Raw genomic sequence first — 14,650 nt, 5'->3', positions numbered from 1 at the left:
ATGTGATCAGGAGTGACAACTATGCGTCGATGCCGATGCGACCCACACAGTGGACCTCAGAGGAGATGAGCGATCAAGTTACATGCAGGCAGGCTGCTTGTGCAGGGATGCCTCTCTGACATGGGAAATGCACCGTCAAACCGCCAGACTCGAACCACAGAACTTCCAAGGGCACATAGTGAATTGACATCCTCGTGTCGGATCAAGTGAGAGCACTCGGAACAGGCCAGAACGCAGAGGTAAGTTAACTTGTCGGTGAGGTGACCAAAGGGGACACACTGCGGTGAGATGCTTCTCGAGGGCCCTGCACCTGCTACTGTACGCGTTTGCTGGATTCAGACACAGCTCTCTATACTGTAATGCCGTTCAAACGTCGGCTCCGTATATCATGGTATTGCACTGCAGCCGTCGCTCCTGCTGCAATCAAATCGTTGCCGTGCATGGCAAAGCTTGTTGTGCGACGAGCTCTCTCGTCTCGTCTCGTCATATATGACGTAGTATAGCTTTCTCCAAGCACTGGTCGGATGCATATCACTAACTTGCGGCCTTACTCAATCACCAACTAGTCCCTTTGGTAGTTCTAAATGCCTCGTCCAAGATATCGAGAGCTCTGTCACACATCTCGTCGGTGATTGTGAGAGGGGGAGCAACACGAAACACGCCTCCCATATGCGCCAAACGAACGATGTTCATGGAAAGACCGAGGTCCATACACCTGTCTGAGATCTCGCTGTGCGCAGCAGAACCGTAGGCCAAGTGAGCTGTGTCCTTCCTTTCGGGCTGGCCTGGATAAGAAGGACGCTCGACTTACGCTCCAAGGACATGTGCCGGTTCTTTCGAGTTTTGTCCTGCGATGATCTCGATACCTAGCAAAAGTCCTCTTCCTCTGACCTCGCCAATACATTTGTACTTCTTCTGGAGCTATCATACGGGGTCAAGTTGTTAGTGGCCTTGTCTGAGGGCGGACTGTGTTACGTAGGCCGAAAAGGTTGGCAGAAGCTGTACAATACTCACTTCCAATAACCGCGACTTGATCCTCAATCCCAGCTCTTTGGCGCGTAGGTGCAACTGATCCCTGACAACAATCTCCATAGCCTTTAGAGCGACCGCGGCCGGAAGAGGATCGCTGATATGGGTGGTGTAGAACAAGTACCCCTTTTCAAATACGCTTTGCTCAATCTCGGCAGATGTCACGGTAGCTGCGACAGGGAGACCACATCCGAGGGTCTTGGAAAGGGTGAGAATGTCGGGAACGACACCATCGTGCTCGAAGGCGAACATGTCTGTCGAGTCACGTAGCGGTGAGCGCTTGGCATCAAAATTGATACGGCTTTGCTCACCTCCAGTCCTTCCGATACCAGTCTGAGCCTCGTCGATGATCAACAACATCCCTCTCTTGTCCAGGTGAGCCTTGAGAGCTTTCATGTAACCTCGAGGCAGCTCGATAACTCCTCCCGAGGAGAGAATAGGTTCAATGATTGCCGCCGCGAGGTTACCGGTGGACTGGCCTGGTTGATAGATGATCGACAGGTCAGTTTCCTCTAGACCACAATCATCTGTTGGGAGCAACAAGGACTCACAGTCAATCATTTCGAAACCGTAGTTAAGCTCGGTCTCCCAATCATGAGAACCGTCAGGATGTCGGAATGGGGATCGGAAGGCGTTCGGTGTGGGAAGGACAAGTTGTCCAGGACCGTTAGGACCGTATCCTGAAAGTATCGGCGTCAACGCTTTGTCTCTGCATAACATCATTCACAAGTACAGCGCAGACATACCCTTCCTTCCGGCGGAGTAGGTAGCAGCAGCGGCAGCTTGTGTCATGCCATCTGCAGACAATCACAAAGTCAGCTCGGTTGTCGTATACTTGTTCCTCTGCGTCGGTCTTACTCACGCCAACTAGCAGAGAAGGCAACTATCTCATGCTTCCCAGTGTATAGCTTGGCCATTCGAATTGCTGAGAATTTGTCGGCGAGTATTCAGCTTAGAAGGTCAAAAACCGCTGCACTCACCCGCTTCATTACTTTCCGCTCCCGTGTTGAGGAACATGACCTTTGACAGCTGTTCCGGCAAGATGCTCGCCAACATTTTAGCTGCATCTACGACGGGTCTCGTGATGAAGCCCGAGAACAAGTGATCCAACGTCGACATGGAATCGTTGACCACCTGGACGATCTCAGGATGACCGTGGCCCAACATCGACGACATTTGACCCGACGTCCAATCGATGATCTCTTTGCCATCCGAATCGATGAGGACACAATCTTGGGCTTTCACGATGACACGTCTGACAAATTGACCTCCGCCAGAATATCGGATGAGGTGAGAGTCGGCATCCGACCAGAAATGGGTTGCGTTGAAAGTTGGGGACGGCATCGTGAGGCGTGAACGTTGTAGGTTCCAGTGGTGGCTTAATCGTATAACTTGCACCAGTACCGAACGAGCAGAGGTGAGTGGAGAACGAAAGACCAAACAAAGATACAGAGGGAATCTTTGAAGAACTCAAGTCAAGTGTTCAACGATGGACTTGTGGTGTTGTTCTTACGATTGTCGGCGGACTCTTGAAAAACGGCGACACACGCTGTTGACCGACTTTTGAAACGTGATACAGGCGTATGGTTGTCACTGATCCTGTCGCTCAAAGATCGGTAGCGGGTCCTTGTACGGCAAGAACATCCGACTCAATGGTGTGCATCGTTCGCATGTCACAATGTGGACGCGCTGTGCCCAATCCGAGGTGGATATGTGAAGCAGGAATACGATCGGCCAACACCTTTCGCCGACAATCGAATTCGGAACTCACCCTCAAAATCATCGGCCAACACCGTCTGAAGCGCCAAGGCGATTTCGTACCGACGCACACTGGTCATTGTGCAAGAGGACAGAGTGGAGTTTGTGTATGCCAGAATCTCGCTTCGGGCAGTGTACATCCATAGCGCTGTGTTCCATCATGTAAACTCAATCAGCTTGAGGGGCTGGACGACCAGTATCCTTGCTACTGTTACGTCCGGCTGAAAGGCTCGTGAGTTTCACAGGCGAGAAGGTGATCACCGTTTATCTACGTGATCGCATGATACACTAGAATGTACATGGGTATTGGCCGCAAGTCGACTTTCTTGAAACTGTGTTGGCTGGCTCCATGAGAGTGCTGGTTGCTTTTCGTCCTGAAAATGTATTCCTAACCTGTCTTCTCATCGCCGTCACACCTCTTCAACTTCCCGTTATCTTCTCCGCGTCATTGCGTTCCCTTACCCCAGACCTCCATGCACCTCTTCTCAAACGCTTCGACCATCTTGTCAGCAACTTTTGGCAATACCGCCTGGCTCGCAATCCGATGCAGAGGGTTCAAAAACGCAAATGCCAGATCGATGGTCAGTAACGTAGGACCGACATTGGGATCGCTAGGAGTGGTCGAATTGGGTACCCGAGTCGCCGCCGGTGATTGGGTGTGTGCGGAAGAGGTTGAGGGGTGGGGCGAGAGGGAGGAGGCGGGAGTGAAGGACCAGGTGGTGATGAGGGATTTGAAGATGGGTGTTTGGTTCGATGCGGTGGCCTATACGGTATACGTCAGCTTTGGCTACGTCGGACAGCGCATTGTGTCGAGTTCGCATATTCCCCATACTGTAATCAGTCTCTTAATGCACTCATCCTCATTCGAGGCTTGTTTTCTGATGCAGAGTGAATGCAGGCCCACGCCTTGTTGCTTCCAGAAATACGCCTAAGGTTGACTCACGGTGACACTCTCGAATGGCTTCCCCACCACTCTACTGACATATCTCTCTTCCAATCCCCCGAAGCCCACAGACAGCTCCGCTCGTACTTCAAAGGGTTCAGAACCGGGCTTCCAGTCGGACCATTCGCGCGAACTGTCAGGTGGAGAAGCGGTAGGAGGACGAAGAACGGTGGAAGAGGTGCAAAACGGGATGAAGGATGAGTATGAGGGGACGTCGGCGATCAGGGAGTATAGTTGTGCTTGAGAATAGCTACAAACGAGTGAGGACCAAAGTTAGCTTTGGATCTAAATGAGATGTATGGTTTCGTGGAACGGGTAAGTGATATTTCTATTCGACGAGCACGAGTCGCCTGCTATCCAGCATATTCCGTTGCCAGAGCTGCCGTGAGGAGATTGCGCGATCATGCAGCAAGCTTAGATTGCCGTCTCACGATGGAGAAACGGAAGAGAACTCACGGTAAGATCTTCCTAGCATAGAACTTTTGCTGTTCTGCGTCCACCTCTACGCCATCTCCGCCTTGTCCCGGTACCAAGCTTGCCAGCTTCGTCAGATCGGGGAGTGAGAAGAACGTTCTACTTTGCGAGGACCATAGTTGTCTCGTTGATCGTGATCTCGCATAGAAAGGAGCGGAAGGAGGGATGAAAGAGATCGGGGATCGGGTAGAGAGTGAGCGGCGGGAGAGGTTGATCGGGCGACAGGGAGATCGTATGGATGTTTCCACGGTGCGGACGATCGCTCGAGCACTCGAGGACGACGAGGGTATTGACATCGTGTCGTCTGATCACTGAGAACGACTTGCTATGAGAATGCGTGCAAGGCGATGAGGACTGAAAGATGTCGAATAACTGAGATAAATGTGAGTGGTTGGAAGTTGCCGATCAATGACTCAATTCATCAAATATCAATGGGATCACCTATCGTCTTCACTTCAGCCCGTTTGGTAATGGCCATTGATTTGGTCTGCGATGTCATATACGATGAGCATCCTGTGAACGATGTCAGAAGTCAGAGACTGAGTACCAGACATGCATGCATCGATATCAAAGATGCACGGATCCACACAACATTCAACTTCATCCCCTGCATCGTAGTAACATGTTCTCAGCTACAGCTCGTCTCTCAATCGCTTCTGCTCAACTACAATCTTGACCACATCCGGAGCCAGATACGCCATATTGGGCCCACCCCACTCATGAGCTGGCAGATCCCTTCTCTTCTCATAGATCGCCGGACTGGGCGGCGTATCTCTCAATTCCAACTTGACTTTTTCCACCTCTTCCATGACCCTCAACAGGTTTCCGCCCATCACGCCTTGGATCTCGCTCTCGGCCCATCCTCGATACAGCAGCTCTTGGATCAGGTTCGGCCACTTGGAGACGTCTTCCATACCCTTGACAGCGGCTGAGATTCCGTTGAAATCCGATCCGAGACCGACGTGGTTTTTACCAACGATCGAAGCGATGTGTTCGATATGATCAACGACACGGGCGACAGTGGCGTTGTATGGGTCGATGAATGTGGAGAACAGAACGGAAAGACTGTAGATACAACGGCATATCAGACTCGCCATTGGTGAAGGCAGGCCAATTGATGGGACTCACACTATCCCACCATTCTGCCCAGGACCATCCCCGATCAAGCTCAACACATCATCCGGCACATTCCTAGGGTGGTTCCAGACCTCTCTGGCACCCGAATGAGTCCATACCACCGGAGCTGCACTGTGTCTGATAGCGTCGCGAGCAGTCTGATCCGAAGTATGGGATAGATCGACCATGACTCCGAGACGGTTGAGTTCACGGATGAGCGTTATGCCCCAAGGAGTCAGACCGTTGCCGGGATGAACGGGAGGTAGCGTGGAGCCTGATGTACCAGCCCCGCCACCATTGGAAGAAGCGAAGGACTAGATCGCGAACGGGGACATCTTGTCAGTGGGGACTGTTGTAGTGGTGGACAGGCGTTCGATTGACTGCAAGGGGTAGGCTGATGGGTCGCACTCACCGTGTGACAGACATGAGTCAGGGTGACATATCTGATTCCCAGCTCCGCATACATCCTCAAAGTGCTAAGAGAATTGGATAGCCCATGTGTACTACAGCCACCAGAAGACTCGTCAGCTCATGCGTCTGACCAATATATACTGTGATCCTGCTCACCCTTCCAAACCCATCAAGACGGCTAGTTTTCCTTCGGAGAAAGCTTGTCGTACATCGTCAGCTGTCTTGGCTGCCTTCAGCAGCTGAGCAGAAACGTTCAGCTTGACATACTCAGTCTTGATGGGTGTTCTGACATACCGAAGGATAGTATGCCAAGGTGTTCTTAACAAGATCGATGGATTCGAGGACGTGTTGAACGGTCTGTTTAGTCCCACGAGTCAGCTTCCGCGGCCCTCTGTCTAGTGTGGATGACGGTCAGAGTTGCGCGGCTCTCACCTCTGTGGGATTAAGGAAATCCGGTCCAACATCCCTCCCGTCTGTTCATACCATATGTATCAGCAGACAGCTTTAGTGTGCAAGCGAACTAGAGGTGTGCTGGAAAGCAATCACTCACAAGCACCGGGACAGGGTGCGTTCGCAGTGAGGAACGCCCCTGCCAGACCACCCCTCTTCGCTCGAGGGATATCAAAATGACCCGGGTGGGAGACATTCAGTTTGGGAATCGCATCCATGGGTTGACGATGAATCGTGCGCATCGTAGCCGGCAAGTCGATGTGCGTGTCGATGAGTGGGTATTTGGCGAGGAGTTCGCGAGAGCGTGCTTCGAGATGGGGGTGAAGAGGGACATACTCGGAGGGGTCTGCTTGGAGAGGTTGTTGTGCCGGAGTGTATGATGCAAAAGCTGTAGGGGCGGTCGTGATGGCCAATGCACTGAGTAGCGAGAGAGCAGTGACCTTCATGATGACGACGAGTTTTCTCAAGGCAGGTCTCTTTCAGCAAGTCTTGCAGCTTGTATTCAAAACAACATGTCATGTACGTTTGAGAAGATTCGACGTCCGATGTAACGACCAAAGTGGACGTGTGATTAACTACTATCAGTCACACACGCATCTTTGGGTCCAGTGCTGCAACTTTCCACAGTTGACCGATGATGCCCCTAGTAACCCACCGGACCTGGCACGCCAACTGGGATATCCCTCGGGCAACCCGTCACGACACCCTCATGTTCCCTCAAATTGAGCCTGATCCTGGCAATCCTCGGCGGCCAGCCAGCCACGAAGCAGCGGACTCGCACGCGATGCGTCCGTTCCCACGTACTGGACATTGGTCGCCCTCTGGTCAAGGAGCAGATAGCTGTCGGCGAGTGTATTTGGATCCCGACGATTTCGAGCCGCGGTAAGACCCGAAATCTCAAAGCCGAACTACCAGTGATATATACCCTGATCGGCCACGGCAGAGGAGATAAGCAGGAATCAAGCGCAATCGGGAATGGAGAGAGAAAGTCGCCCAACTGTCGCCTAACACAGAATGCCATATTGATAAGTTACCCCTTTGTGGGGGGCTGACGGTTATGCTTGCTGTCGTCAAGCTTATCCGGACGTAATCAGGCGTCCGCCGCCTGACTCTCATCTCTCCGGCCTAGAGTTGACTGGTTGCGCCACCGGGTCTTGTCGGGATGCCCAAGGTCTAGACAGAAAGGTATATAGACAGAGGGATCGACCAGCGCCTCTCTTGACTTGTATCTCAATCAGTCCATCACGGAAATACTGACTCCACTGACTCCACTCACATCATGTCCTCCATAAATGCGGACGACAAGTCCTCACTTGACGGTGTGAACGTCACCACCGTGACTAAACATCAGGTCCCGCTCCTCGACACGATCAACGAGACCGAAGACGCGGAAGAGTTCCTCGCTCGTCATGCCGTCGGGACGTACACGGACGAATCGAACAAGAAGCTGTTGAGACGGATCGACATGTATCTCATGCCTCTTATGTGTGTCTCGTATTGTATACAGTATATCGATAAGAGCGCGTTATCGTATGCGGCAGTGTTTGATCTCCGGAAGGATCTGGGCTTGAAAGGCCAACAGTATTCAATGCTCACTTCGTTGTTCTACATCGGTGAGTCACTTTACTGCATCCAGGCAGGCCCTTGTTTGAGCCATCAACTCATACTGACCTGTTTTCGTATCTTGACCATAGGCTACCTCGTTGCTGAATATCCACAAGCATGGCTCTCACAACGGGTACACATCGGTCGCTTCCTCGGAGTCATCATGGCCATCTGGGGCGTCATTTTGGGCTGCACCGCTGCCACCGAGAAATACGCCGACATCGCTGCCGTCCGCTTCTTCCAAGGGATCTTCGAATCGGCCCTCACACCCGCTTACATCATCGTGACTGGCATGTGGTATACTCGGAAGGAACAACCGTTCCGGATCGGTATCTGGTACTCTATGAACGGGATTGGGAACTCTATCGGAGCTCTGATCTCTTATGGGATGGGTCTCATTGACGGCAAGGTGGGCATGATATGGTTCGGCAAGAAGGGCGCAAGTGGTGGCCTCCTGCTTGCACCTGCTGACGTACACTTTGTCACAGCTCGAGAGCTGGAGATACATCTTCCTCATCGAAGCAGCCATGACCCTCGTATGGTCCATCGTCGTCTTCACAATCTTCCCATCCTCACCTATGCGAGTGAGGTGGTTGACCGATGAGCAGAAAGCCCAAGCTGTCGAGCGAGTCAGGTCCAACCGGACTGGTATCATCAACCGAAAATGGAAGTGGGATCAAGTGAAAGAGGTGCGCAAGGTGTCGACCACCTCTCCAACATCAGTGAGCACCACAGGAACTGACGGAAGCACTCTTTCGGGCGTAGGCTCTAGATCCTCGTGTCGATCCCAGCGGCTGGATCCTCTTCTTTGCCTGTGTGCTCAACGAAGTCATCAACGGCGGTGTGAGCACTTACAAGGGTCTTGTCATCAAATCGATCGGATGGGACGATCTGCAGTCGGCACTGGTAAGTCCTGTCTTTCGCACACCTCCCAGCCAATCATGCTAGAAGAGAAAAATGACACTCGTTAATCATGGGGCGTTTTGACCGCTTTTTGTGTAGTTCGGTATCGCCTACGGAGCAGCTGTGACCATCGAGATCTCTTCCTGCGGGTATTTCGCCATGCGACTCAAAAACTCCCGACACTGGATGATGATCGTCTATCTGATCCCTTCAGCCATCGGCATGATCCTCCAGATCACCTTGCCCGCATCAAACAAGGCTGGAAAGACCATCGGTGTCCTTCTTATGCCTTCTTTCGTGGGATCTTTGGCGCTCTGTATGGGTATCCCCGCGCAGAACACGGCAGGATATACGAAGAGATCGGTCGTTGTTGGGTTGGCGTTTCTGGGTTATTGTGTCGGAAATATCATTGGGTCTTTGTGAGTGTTCCATGTCACCCTCTCGCCTTTGGTCCTTGTACTTCAGGTCGATATGCAAGAAAGCATAGGACACCAGGCTGACAGTCGGTGGGATTCACCTCGCAGCGCTTGGGTATCTGGTCAGAAACCAGCATACATCTCAGGATATGTCACGTGTCTCGCTTGCATGGCAGGTCAGGTCGTTCTATTCAGCTTGTTGAGATGGTACTACTGGCGTCAGAACAAGAAAAGAGACGCTGCTGTCGCCACTGGGCAATCTCCAGAGCCCGTCGGGGACGGAGATGAGTTCGCGGATCTTACAGACATGCAAGATCAGAAGTTCCGTTATACCCTATAGTTGCGGGTCGATGTCCTCGCTTGTCGGTCGTAGAGGGCTTAGCGTTGTGAAGTCTAGATGAGTTTGGTCTTGACCATAGAAATTTGTATGCTAGAGTATACTTGAGGTTTACAGTGGAGATGAATCGTGTCCGGCTTTAGTACATGTCAGACAGGTTGCGGCTACGGGCAAAGTCGGAGCAGGGCTGCATCATCCTTCCCATCATGACGATTAACAATGGTCTATCCAAGGCTTTGATCAGTCAGTCGACTCGCCCAAGTTCCAGCCATCACCAAGATTCAAGGCCCAGGACCAGTCTCCCATGAACAAGGAGTGATCCCCCAATTGTTGTCCAAAATCCGGAAATGCATCACCTGAATGATCAGTCCCGACCTTTTTGCTTCACGGTAGCACTCGCACTCACCCGGTGCGGTAGCAGAAGCGGTACGAGCTGGGCCGTCTGCTAGCTCCGCGAGAGCTGGAAGGACTGTTGCGGTCGATTTCAGGAGATCGTTACCTCGTATCATCGCCGTCTCCGCCAATTCCCATTGATGTAAGTCAACAGCTAGAAGGAGGTTCACTACCAGTCGGTTGATGAGTGATAATGAATATTCGTGCCACCTCGGCAGCTTCCCAGCGATCGAGGCTTGGGCCGCTATCTCTCTTTGACGGTTCTGTTGGATATGTATCCTGACAGCGATCCGGAGCAAGAGACCGAGACAAGTGGAAATGAGGAAAGAACAGTCTGAGGGTTGTCACGTCAACTGGGTGAATTCCAGAGCGTGTCACACTTACGAGGAAGCCAGAACGATTTATAGTCGCTATCAGGACGTAATTCCTCCAAGAAGGTCACAAAGTCCTCGCATATCTTCAACGATACGTCTATCGATTGCGCTTCCGCACCGCTGACACGGCTGTGTTCTTGATACGATGTGAAGTAGAGTCGTGCAATCAATACTCTCACCCCCAGGAAAGTGAGCTGGAAGCAGTCTGTCTCCCTCGTGGGATTCCAATCAGCTCCTCATGCCCCCGCTAGGGAGTGCGAACAAGGATCCATCACTCACGTATACCTGATGCCACCAATCCCGTTGGCGCGATCCCCGGTATCCACTTCAAGCGATCTGGAATACGAGCTTGTAAACCGTCCAACTCCGAGCTCAAGGATCTCAGATCTTCCCCTGTTGCCCTTCCTATCCTTCTTTGAGCGTCTTGGGAATAAAACTTGTCCAACATGTCTTCGATGATGAGCGATATCTCACACTGACCGATGAAGGACGCCATCGAGTTTTCCGCAACGGTGTCCTCCTCAGGCTGTGTGGAGGAGAACTCTCCCCAATCCGTGTCGTCGATGGTAGGGAGAGGGACCGAACGGTTGATTTTGTGTATGCTGTAGGGAAGGTCAACAATCGTGATGCCCTAGGTTCCGCAATGACATACAGGCTTGGGCGACCATGTACCATAGCGATCCTGACGCCCACGGGTCAGCATGGTAGTCCTATGAACCATTTGCAAGTCCAAGCGATCTCACCACTTGTCCATGATGACCAACGCCCACCAAACCCTTTTCCTGACAGACCGTTCCCACCGAGGTAGCCTCCAATCCGAACAGTCTAGATGTAGACCTATCATATGGGCGATAGAAACGGATCTAGCCAGGGACATGGCATTGACAGCATGAGCTTGGCTGGGTCGAGTGGCCAGACTGATGATAGCGAGTTGGAGGGTCTGTAGGCGAGGCTGTACGTAGCGAAGTAATACAAGAGTCTAGAATGAGTGACGACCGATAGGACAGCTCGACAAGCGACTCCCCCGCTCACCTGCTTATACTCCTCATCCTCTGCTGCTACTACGTCTTTCCATACACTCTTGAATAAATGCTTCACTCCAGGTTCATATTCGATTGAATGACCCATGATGCCACAGAGCAAAGCGTGAGGAAGAGGTCCGGCCTCTCTTTGACTGTTGCAGGCTGCTAGAAGACGCATAGTGTTGAGGATGGGGAAAGCGGGGAGTGTGACTTGGAGGAACCTACCCAAAACGACAATCAGCAAGCTGTCATGCTTTCTCTCTCCGCTTCGCAGATCCGGCTTCTTTGGTAGCAAGTATCGAGAGTTTGGATCTACCCAGCTACTCACTTCTGCATGAGGGTCTCCGGCCATCCTGTTCCCAACATCGAGCAGACCCTTTCGAAGATAGTATGACTGACCGTCATCCCTTTCCCGTATACAAATGCCGGACTCTTTACGAAAAACACATGCGTTCTCGGATCCTCCGATACCTGTCGAAAAGGGAACTTTGGAACGGAGCTTTGTGAGGAACTGTTGTCCATGAGTAAGGTAAGATCTTGCATTGCTGATGATCCCAAAAAGTGGGATTCTTCGAGATCATTCGTTTGCAAGTCCAAAGAGTCGTGCCATTCTTCCATCTCGTCGATCTCTTCCTGAGCAGCGAGAACAGAAGCCACACATTCAGTTTGAGTCAAGCACATCTTCCCAGAATTGTATTGTACAGAGAGGAGAGAGGTGACTCACTTCGAAACTCTCGGTATCATTGAACATAGCTAGGATAGCTTTAGGCTGGTCTCGACCTTTGATTGTATTTCCCTCCCGCTAACATCACATCAGCCTTGTCTCGTTATTCATGATCGCCCCACTACTCACTGGCGTCGCTGATCCACTACTACTCGCCGCAGGCGCTACATCTGTGCTCTCCCCACTCTTCTCGTTCTCGACAATCGATCGTGATTCGGCAGTCATGTCCACCTCTCGAGCCTGATGTTCGTCCACGGCTTGAACTGACCTGACCCTTGTCCTTGGGGGCATATCGAATCGACAGCTGACCTTTTGCCGCTTACAATAATCGCACGGATGGCCTCTGATCGAGATGATACACGAATGTTTCCGCTTCCTACAGGCATCGCAAGGTCTGTCTTTTCGCGAACGTGGAGGTCGAAGGTTGAGTAGCGTCTTGCTGGTGGACGAGGAGGAGGAGCTGCTTCCCTGCATGGTTTGGAAGCGGGGGGACACACTGCGGGGATCTGGACACACAATGCTATGAGCGCTACATGCAATGTGCCGAGTGTAGAGTGAGAGAAAAGCAACAGAGATCAAGATAGCAACGATAAAGTGCAGTTGGCCGCTTTTCGGAATCAGATAAAGCCGGCGAGTAGCTGAAATCAGTCAACAAACTGGCTTTGCCCTTGCTTATAAAGTGCTCCGCTTGGCGATTCAAAGCATATAGATACGACATTGCATGCATTCTGCCGCTTTTGTTACTGCATAGTCTATGGACCATCATTCAAGGATAAGTCTCCTCAGTCATCCTGATTCCATCGTTGATACCAGCATTCTGTAAGGTATTCATCAGGTTAGCACCATTCCGCAATCAGATAGCGAAACACTGAAGACCTACCATCAGCCTTCCACCATCAACCATGATGACGGCGTTGTCCATATATGTTCCAGCGGCACTGGCGAGTAACATGGCTGGACCAACGATCTCGTGCTTGAGGCCCGGTCGTCCTAAGGGAGCACATCAGACCGCGTGTCAGGACGCAGGGAGAGTGAGATAAGGATACTCACCGACAGGAGATCGCAATGCTGCTTTGTGAGCAGGAGGATGCAGCACCCGCTTTCCATCTTCATTCACTTTCGAAGTGATGTCACTGGGGAAAGCACCGGGAAGGATCGAGTTCACCCTGATTTTTAGTCTGAAGACGAACGCAGTGATAAGTTGATACGTTCGCGGTGTGATTTGAGAACACTCACGGAGACAAACGGCCAGCCAACATTTCTGCCAAGTGTAAGGCTGTTGTGGTCTCACCTCAGTTCCAGCCCGATGTCAAACAATCTCGACTCACTAGCTGCCTGCAAGTCGGGCATGCGTCAGCTCAAGAAAACAGTTGATAAGGTCGGAGGCGCTCACTTTTGAAACACCATAAGTCAAGCTTGACACCGATCTATGAGAGTCGTCAAAGTCTTTAGCGAGAGACACTGGTTTGCATGTCGGCTATCGGGACATACCGTTGATTGGCGAAAGCTGCGACAGATCCGATAACAATGACACTCTTGAGGTTCGACTTGCGGAGGAGAGGAATGAGACCGGCAGTCATGAAGTAGACACCGTTGACGTTGGCTGGTGCACCTTTCAGCGAAATTCCCTCATCGAATGCGTTGCTTGCCATACGTACTAGCATGAGTGACATTCCAGTCATCACTGAGCAGATTTCGTGTTAGAGAAGACCTCCATACCTCTCGAGGACAGTACAGCTCACTCGTCAACACCGTCCCACATCAACTTCTCGACGGCATCGGCTATGAGTGTTCGCCATGTCAGCTGTGGGTGATGAACATTGGTGACTGGATGCTTACGGTCATTGTGGTCTTTGATAGGGTTCTTCCAGGGTCGTTGAGCACCAGCGTTGTTCACCAGCACGTCGATCTGAAGGCCCAGGTTGGGTGAGATAAGGTCTTTACCGATGGGAAGTGTCACCGTGAGCTTACGATTGTCTCTCGTTCCGACAGAGCGTCGACAATCTTCTTGGCTCCATCTTTGGTAGATACATCGCCCTGGATGCTACACCAGGGTGTCACATCAGTCAGTCCGAACGTTGATTCCAAGTGAAATTCGGCAAGTTACTCACGCAAAGATCTGTCCCCCATTGCCTCCACATTCCTCCTTGATCTCCTTGACAGTCTTTTCCAGTACGTCTAGCCTCCTACCAGTGATGTATACTTTGGCTCCGTTGGTCACGTATCCCTCGGCCATGAACCTGCCCAGTCCTGTACCACCGCCTGTGATGACAATGACCTTTGGTGTCAAGTGTCAGCAACATCTCATCGAAGCTTTCATATGGACGTGGAGGTCGCACCTTGTCTTTGACGGAGAAGAGGTCGTTGGCGTGGAGAGACACTTGAGGTTCGGCCATTCTTATCGTCCTTGATGAGTAGATCGTCGTCTGGGAGGAAGCGTAAGATGGCAGTGAGGTGAAGAGTCAAGATGGAGGGAAACACTGAGGTCTACTTATACTAGATGGACCAACAGCTGTGCACCCCCATCTGACACTACTCTGTTCTATAAATATCAGTGCAAAGCCGTCCAACCCGAATCCCCGAAAGTGCTAACAGTGCGCGATGAGAGGGATCCCTTCGCTTGGTCTCGGTCTCGACTCAAGGATGCATGGTGAGTGATACGGTCCGAGTGATCGAGAGAACAGATCCAAGAGTG

At 51.7% G+C, this 14,650-nt stretch overlaps 6 protein-coding genes across 6 annotated transcripts; 1 reads left to right on the top strand and 5 right to left on the bottom strand.

The window, feature by feature from the left end:
- Positions 1–555: 555 nt before the first annotated feature.
- Positions 556–2,373, bottom strand: IAR55_006342 (uncharacterized protein; the record flags this gene model as incomplete). The annotated part of the gene is made up of 8 exons (XM_066949426.1): positions 556–730; positions 812–921; positions 1,015–1,283; positions 1,341–1,508; positions 1,581–1,709; positions 1,776–1,826; positions 1,892–1,954; positions 2,010–2,373. The coding sequence occupies 8 exons, from the start codon at positions 2,371–2,373 to the stop codon at positions 556–558; spliced, it is 1,329 nt and encodes a 442-aa protein (XP_066800434.1).
- An 859-nt stretch (positions 2,374–3,232) lies between these two features.
- IAR55_006341 (uncharacterized protein) lies at positions 3,233–4,500 on the bottom strand (the record flags this gene model as incomplete). Its single annotated transcript, XM_066949425.1, has 3 exons — positions 3,233–3,550; positions 3,731–3,980; positions 4,187–4,500. The coding sequence occupies 3 exons, from the start codon at positions 4,498–4,500 to the stop codon at positions 3,233–3,235; spliced, it is 882 nt and encodes a 293-aa protein (XP_066800433.1).
- A 336-nt stretch (positions 4,501–4,836) lies between these two features.
- Positions 4,837–6,627, bottom strand: IAR55_006340 (uncharacterized protein; the record flags this gene model as incomplete). Its single annotated transcript, XM_066949424.1, has 7 exons — positions 4,837–5,269; positions 5,333–5,634; positions 5,733–5,823; positions 5,888–5,970; positions 6,026–6,088; positions 6,164–6,204; positions 6,282–6,627. 7 exons carry the CDS (start codon positions 6,625–6,627, stop codon positions 4,837–4,839), a joined length of 1,359 nt encoding a protein of 452 aa, XP_066800432.1.
- Positions 6,628–7,460: 833 nt separating this feature from the next.
- Positions 7,461–9,445, top strand: IAR55_006339 (uncharacterized protein; the record flags this gene model as incomplete). The annotated part of the gene is made up of 6 exons (XM_066949423.1): positions 7,461–7,794; positions 7,876–8,195; positions 8,275–8,475; positions 8,552–8,692; positions 8,789–9,108; positions 9,214–9,445. The coding sequence occupies 6 exons, from the start codon at positions 7,461–7,463 to the stop codon at positions 9,443–9,445; spliced, it is 1,548 nt and encodes a 515-aa protein (XP_066800431.1).
- A 237-nt stretch (positions 9,446–9,682) lies between these two features.
- Positions 9,683–12,246, bottom strand: IAR55_006338 (uncharacterized protein; the record flags this gene model as incomplete). The annotated part of the gene is made up of 10 exons (XM_066949422.1): positions 9,683–9,798; positions 9,849–10,169; positions 10,220–10,414; positions 10,489–10,811; positions 10,862–10,891; positions 10,953–11,161; positions 11,242–11,452; positions 11,560–11,864; positions 11,956–12,033; positions 12,085–12,246. 10 exons carry the CDS (start codon positions 12,244–12,246, stop codon positions 9,683–9,685), a joined length of 1,950 nt encoding a protein of 649 aa, XP_066800430.1.
- Positions 12,247–12,721: 475 nt separating this feature from the next.
- On the bottom strand, positions 12,722–14,351 carry IAR55_006337 (uncharacterized protein; the record flags this gene model as incomplete). Its single annotated transcript, XM_066949421.1, has 13 exons — positions 12,722–12,772; positions 12,836–12,945; positions 13,006–13,133; positions 13,192–13,231; positions 13,284–13,290; positions 13,349–13,382; positions 13,447–13,558; positions 13,614–13,639; positions 13,698–13,737; positions 13,795–13,864; positions 13,927–13,999; positions 14,067–14,233; positions 14,295–14,351. 13 exons carry the CDS (start codon positions 14,349–14,351, stop codon positions 12,722–12,724), a joined length of 915 nt encoding a protein of 304 aa, XP_066800429.1.
- Between the last annotated feature and the right edge of the window lie 299 nt (positions 14,352–14,650).

Source organism: Kwoniella newhampshirensis, chromosome 13 (assembly GCF_039105145.1).
Source record: "Kwoniella newhampshirensis strain CBS 13917 chromosome 13, whole genome shotgun sequence".
Classification (NCBI taxonomy): Eukaryota; Fungi; Basidiomycota; class Tremellomycetes; order Tremellales; family Cryptococcaceae; genus Kwoniella; species Kwoniella newhampshirensis.
The sequence above is the reverse complement of the archived record's forward strand: the minus strand, read 5'-3'. Positions and strand labels throughout refer to the sequence as shown.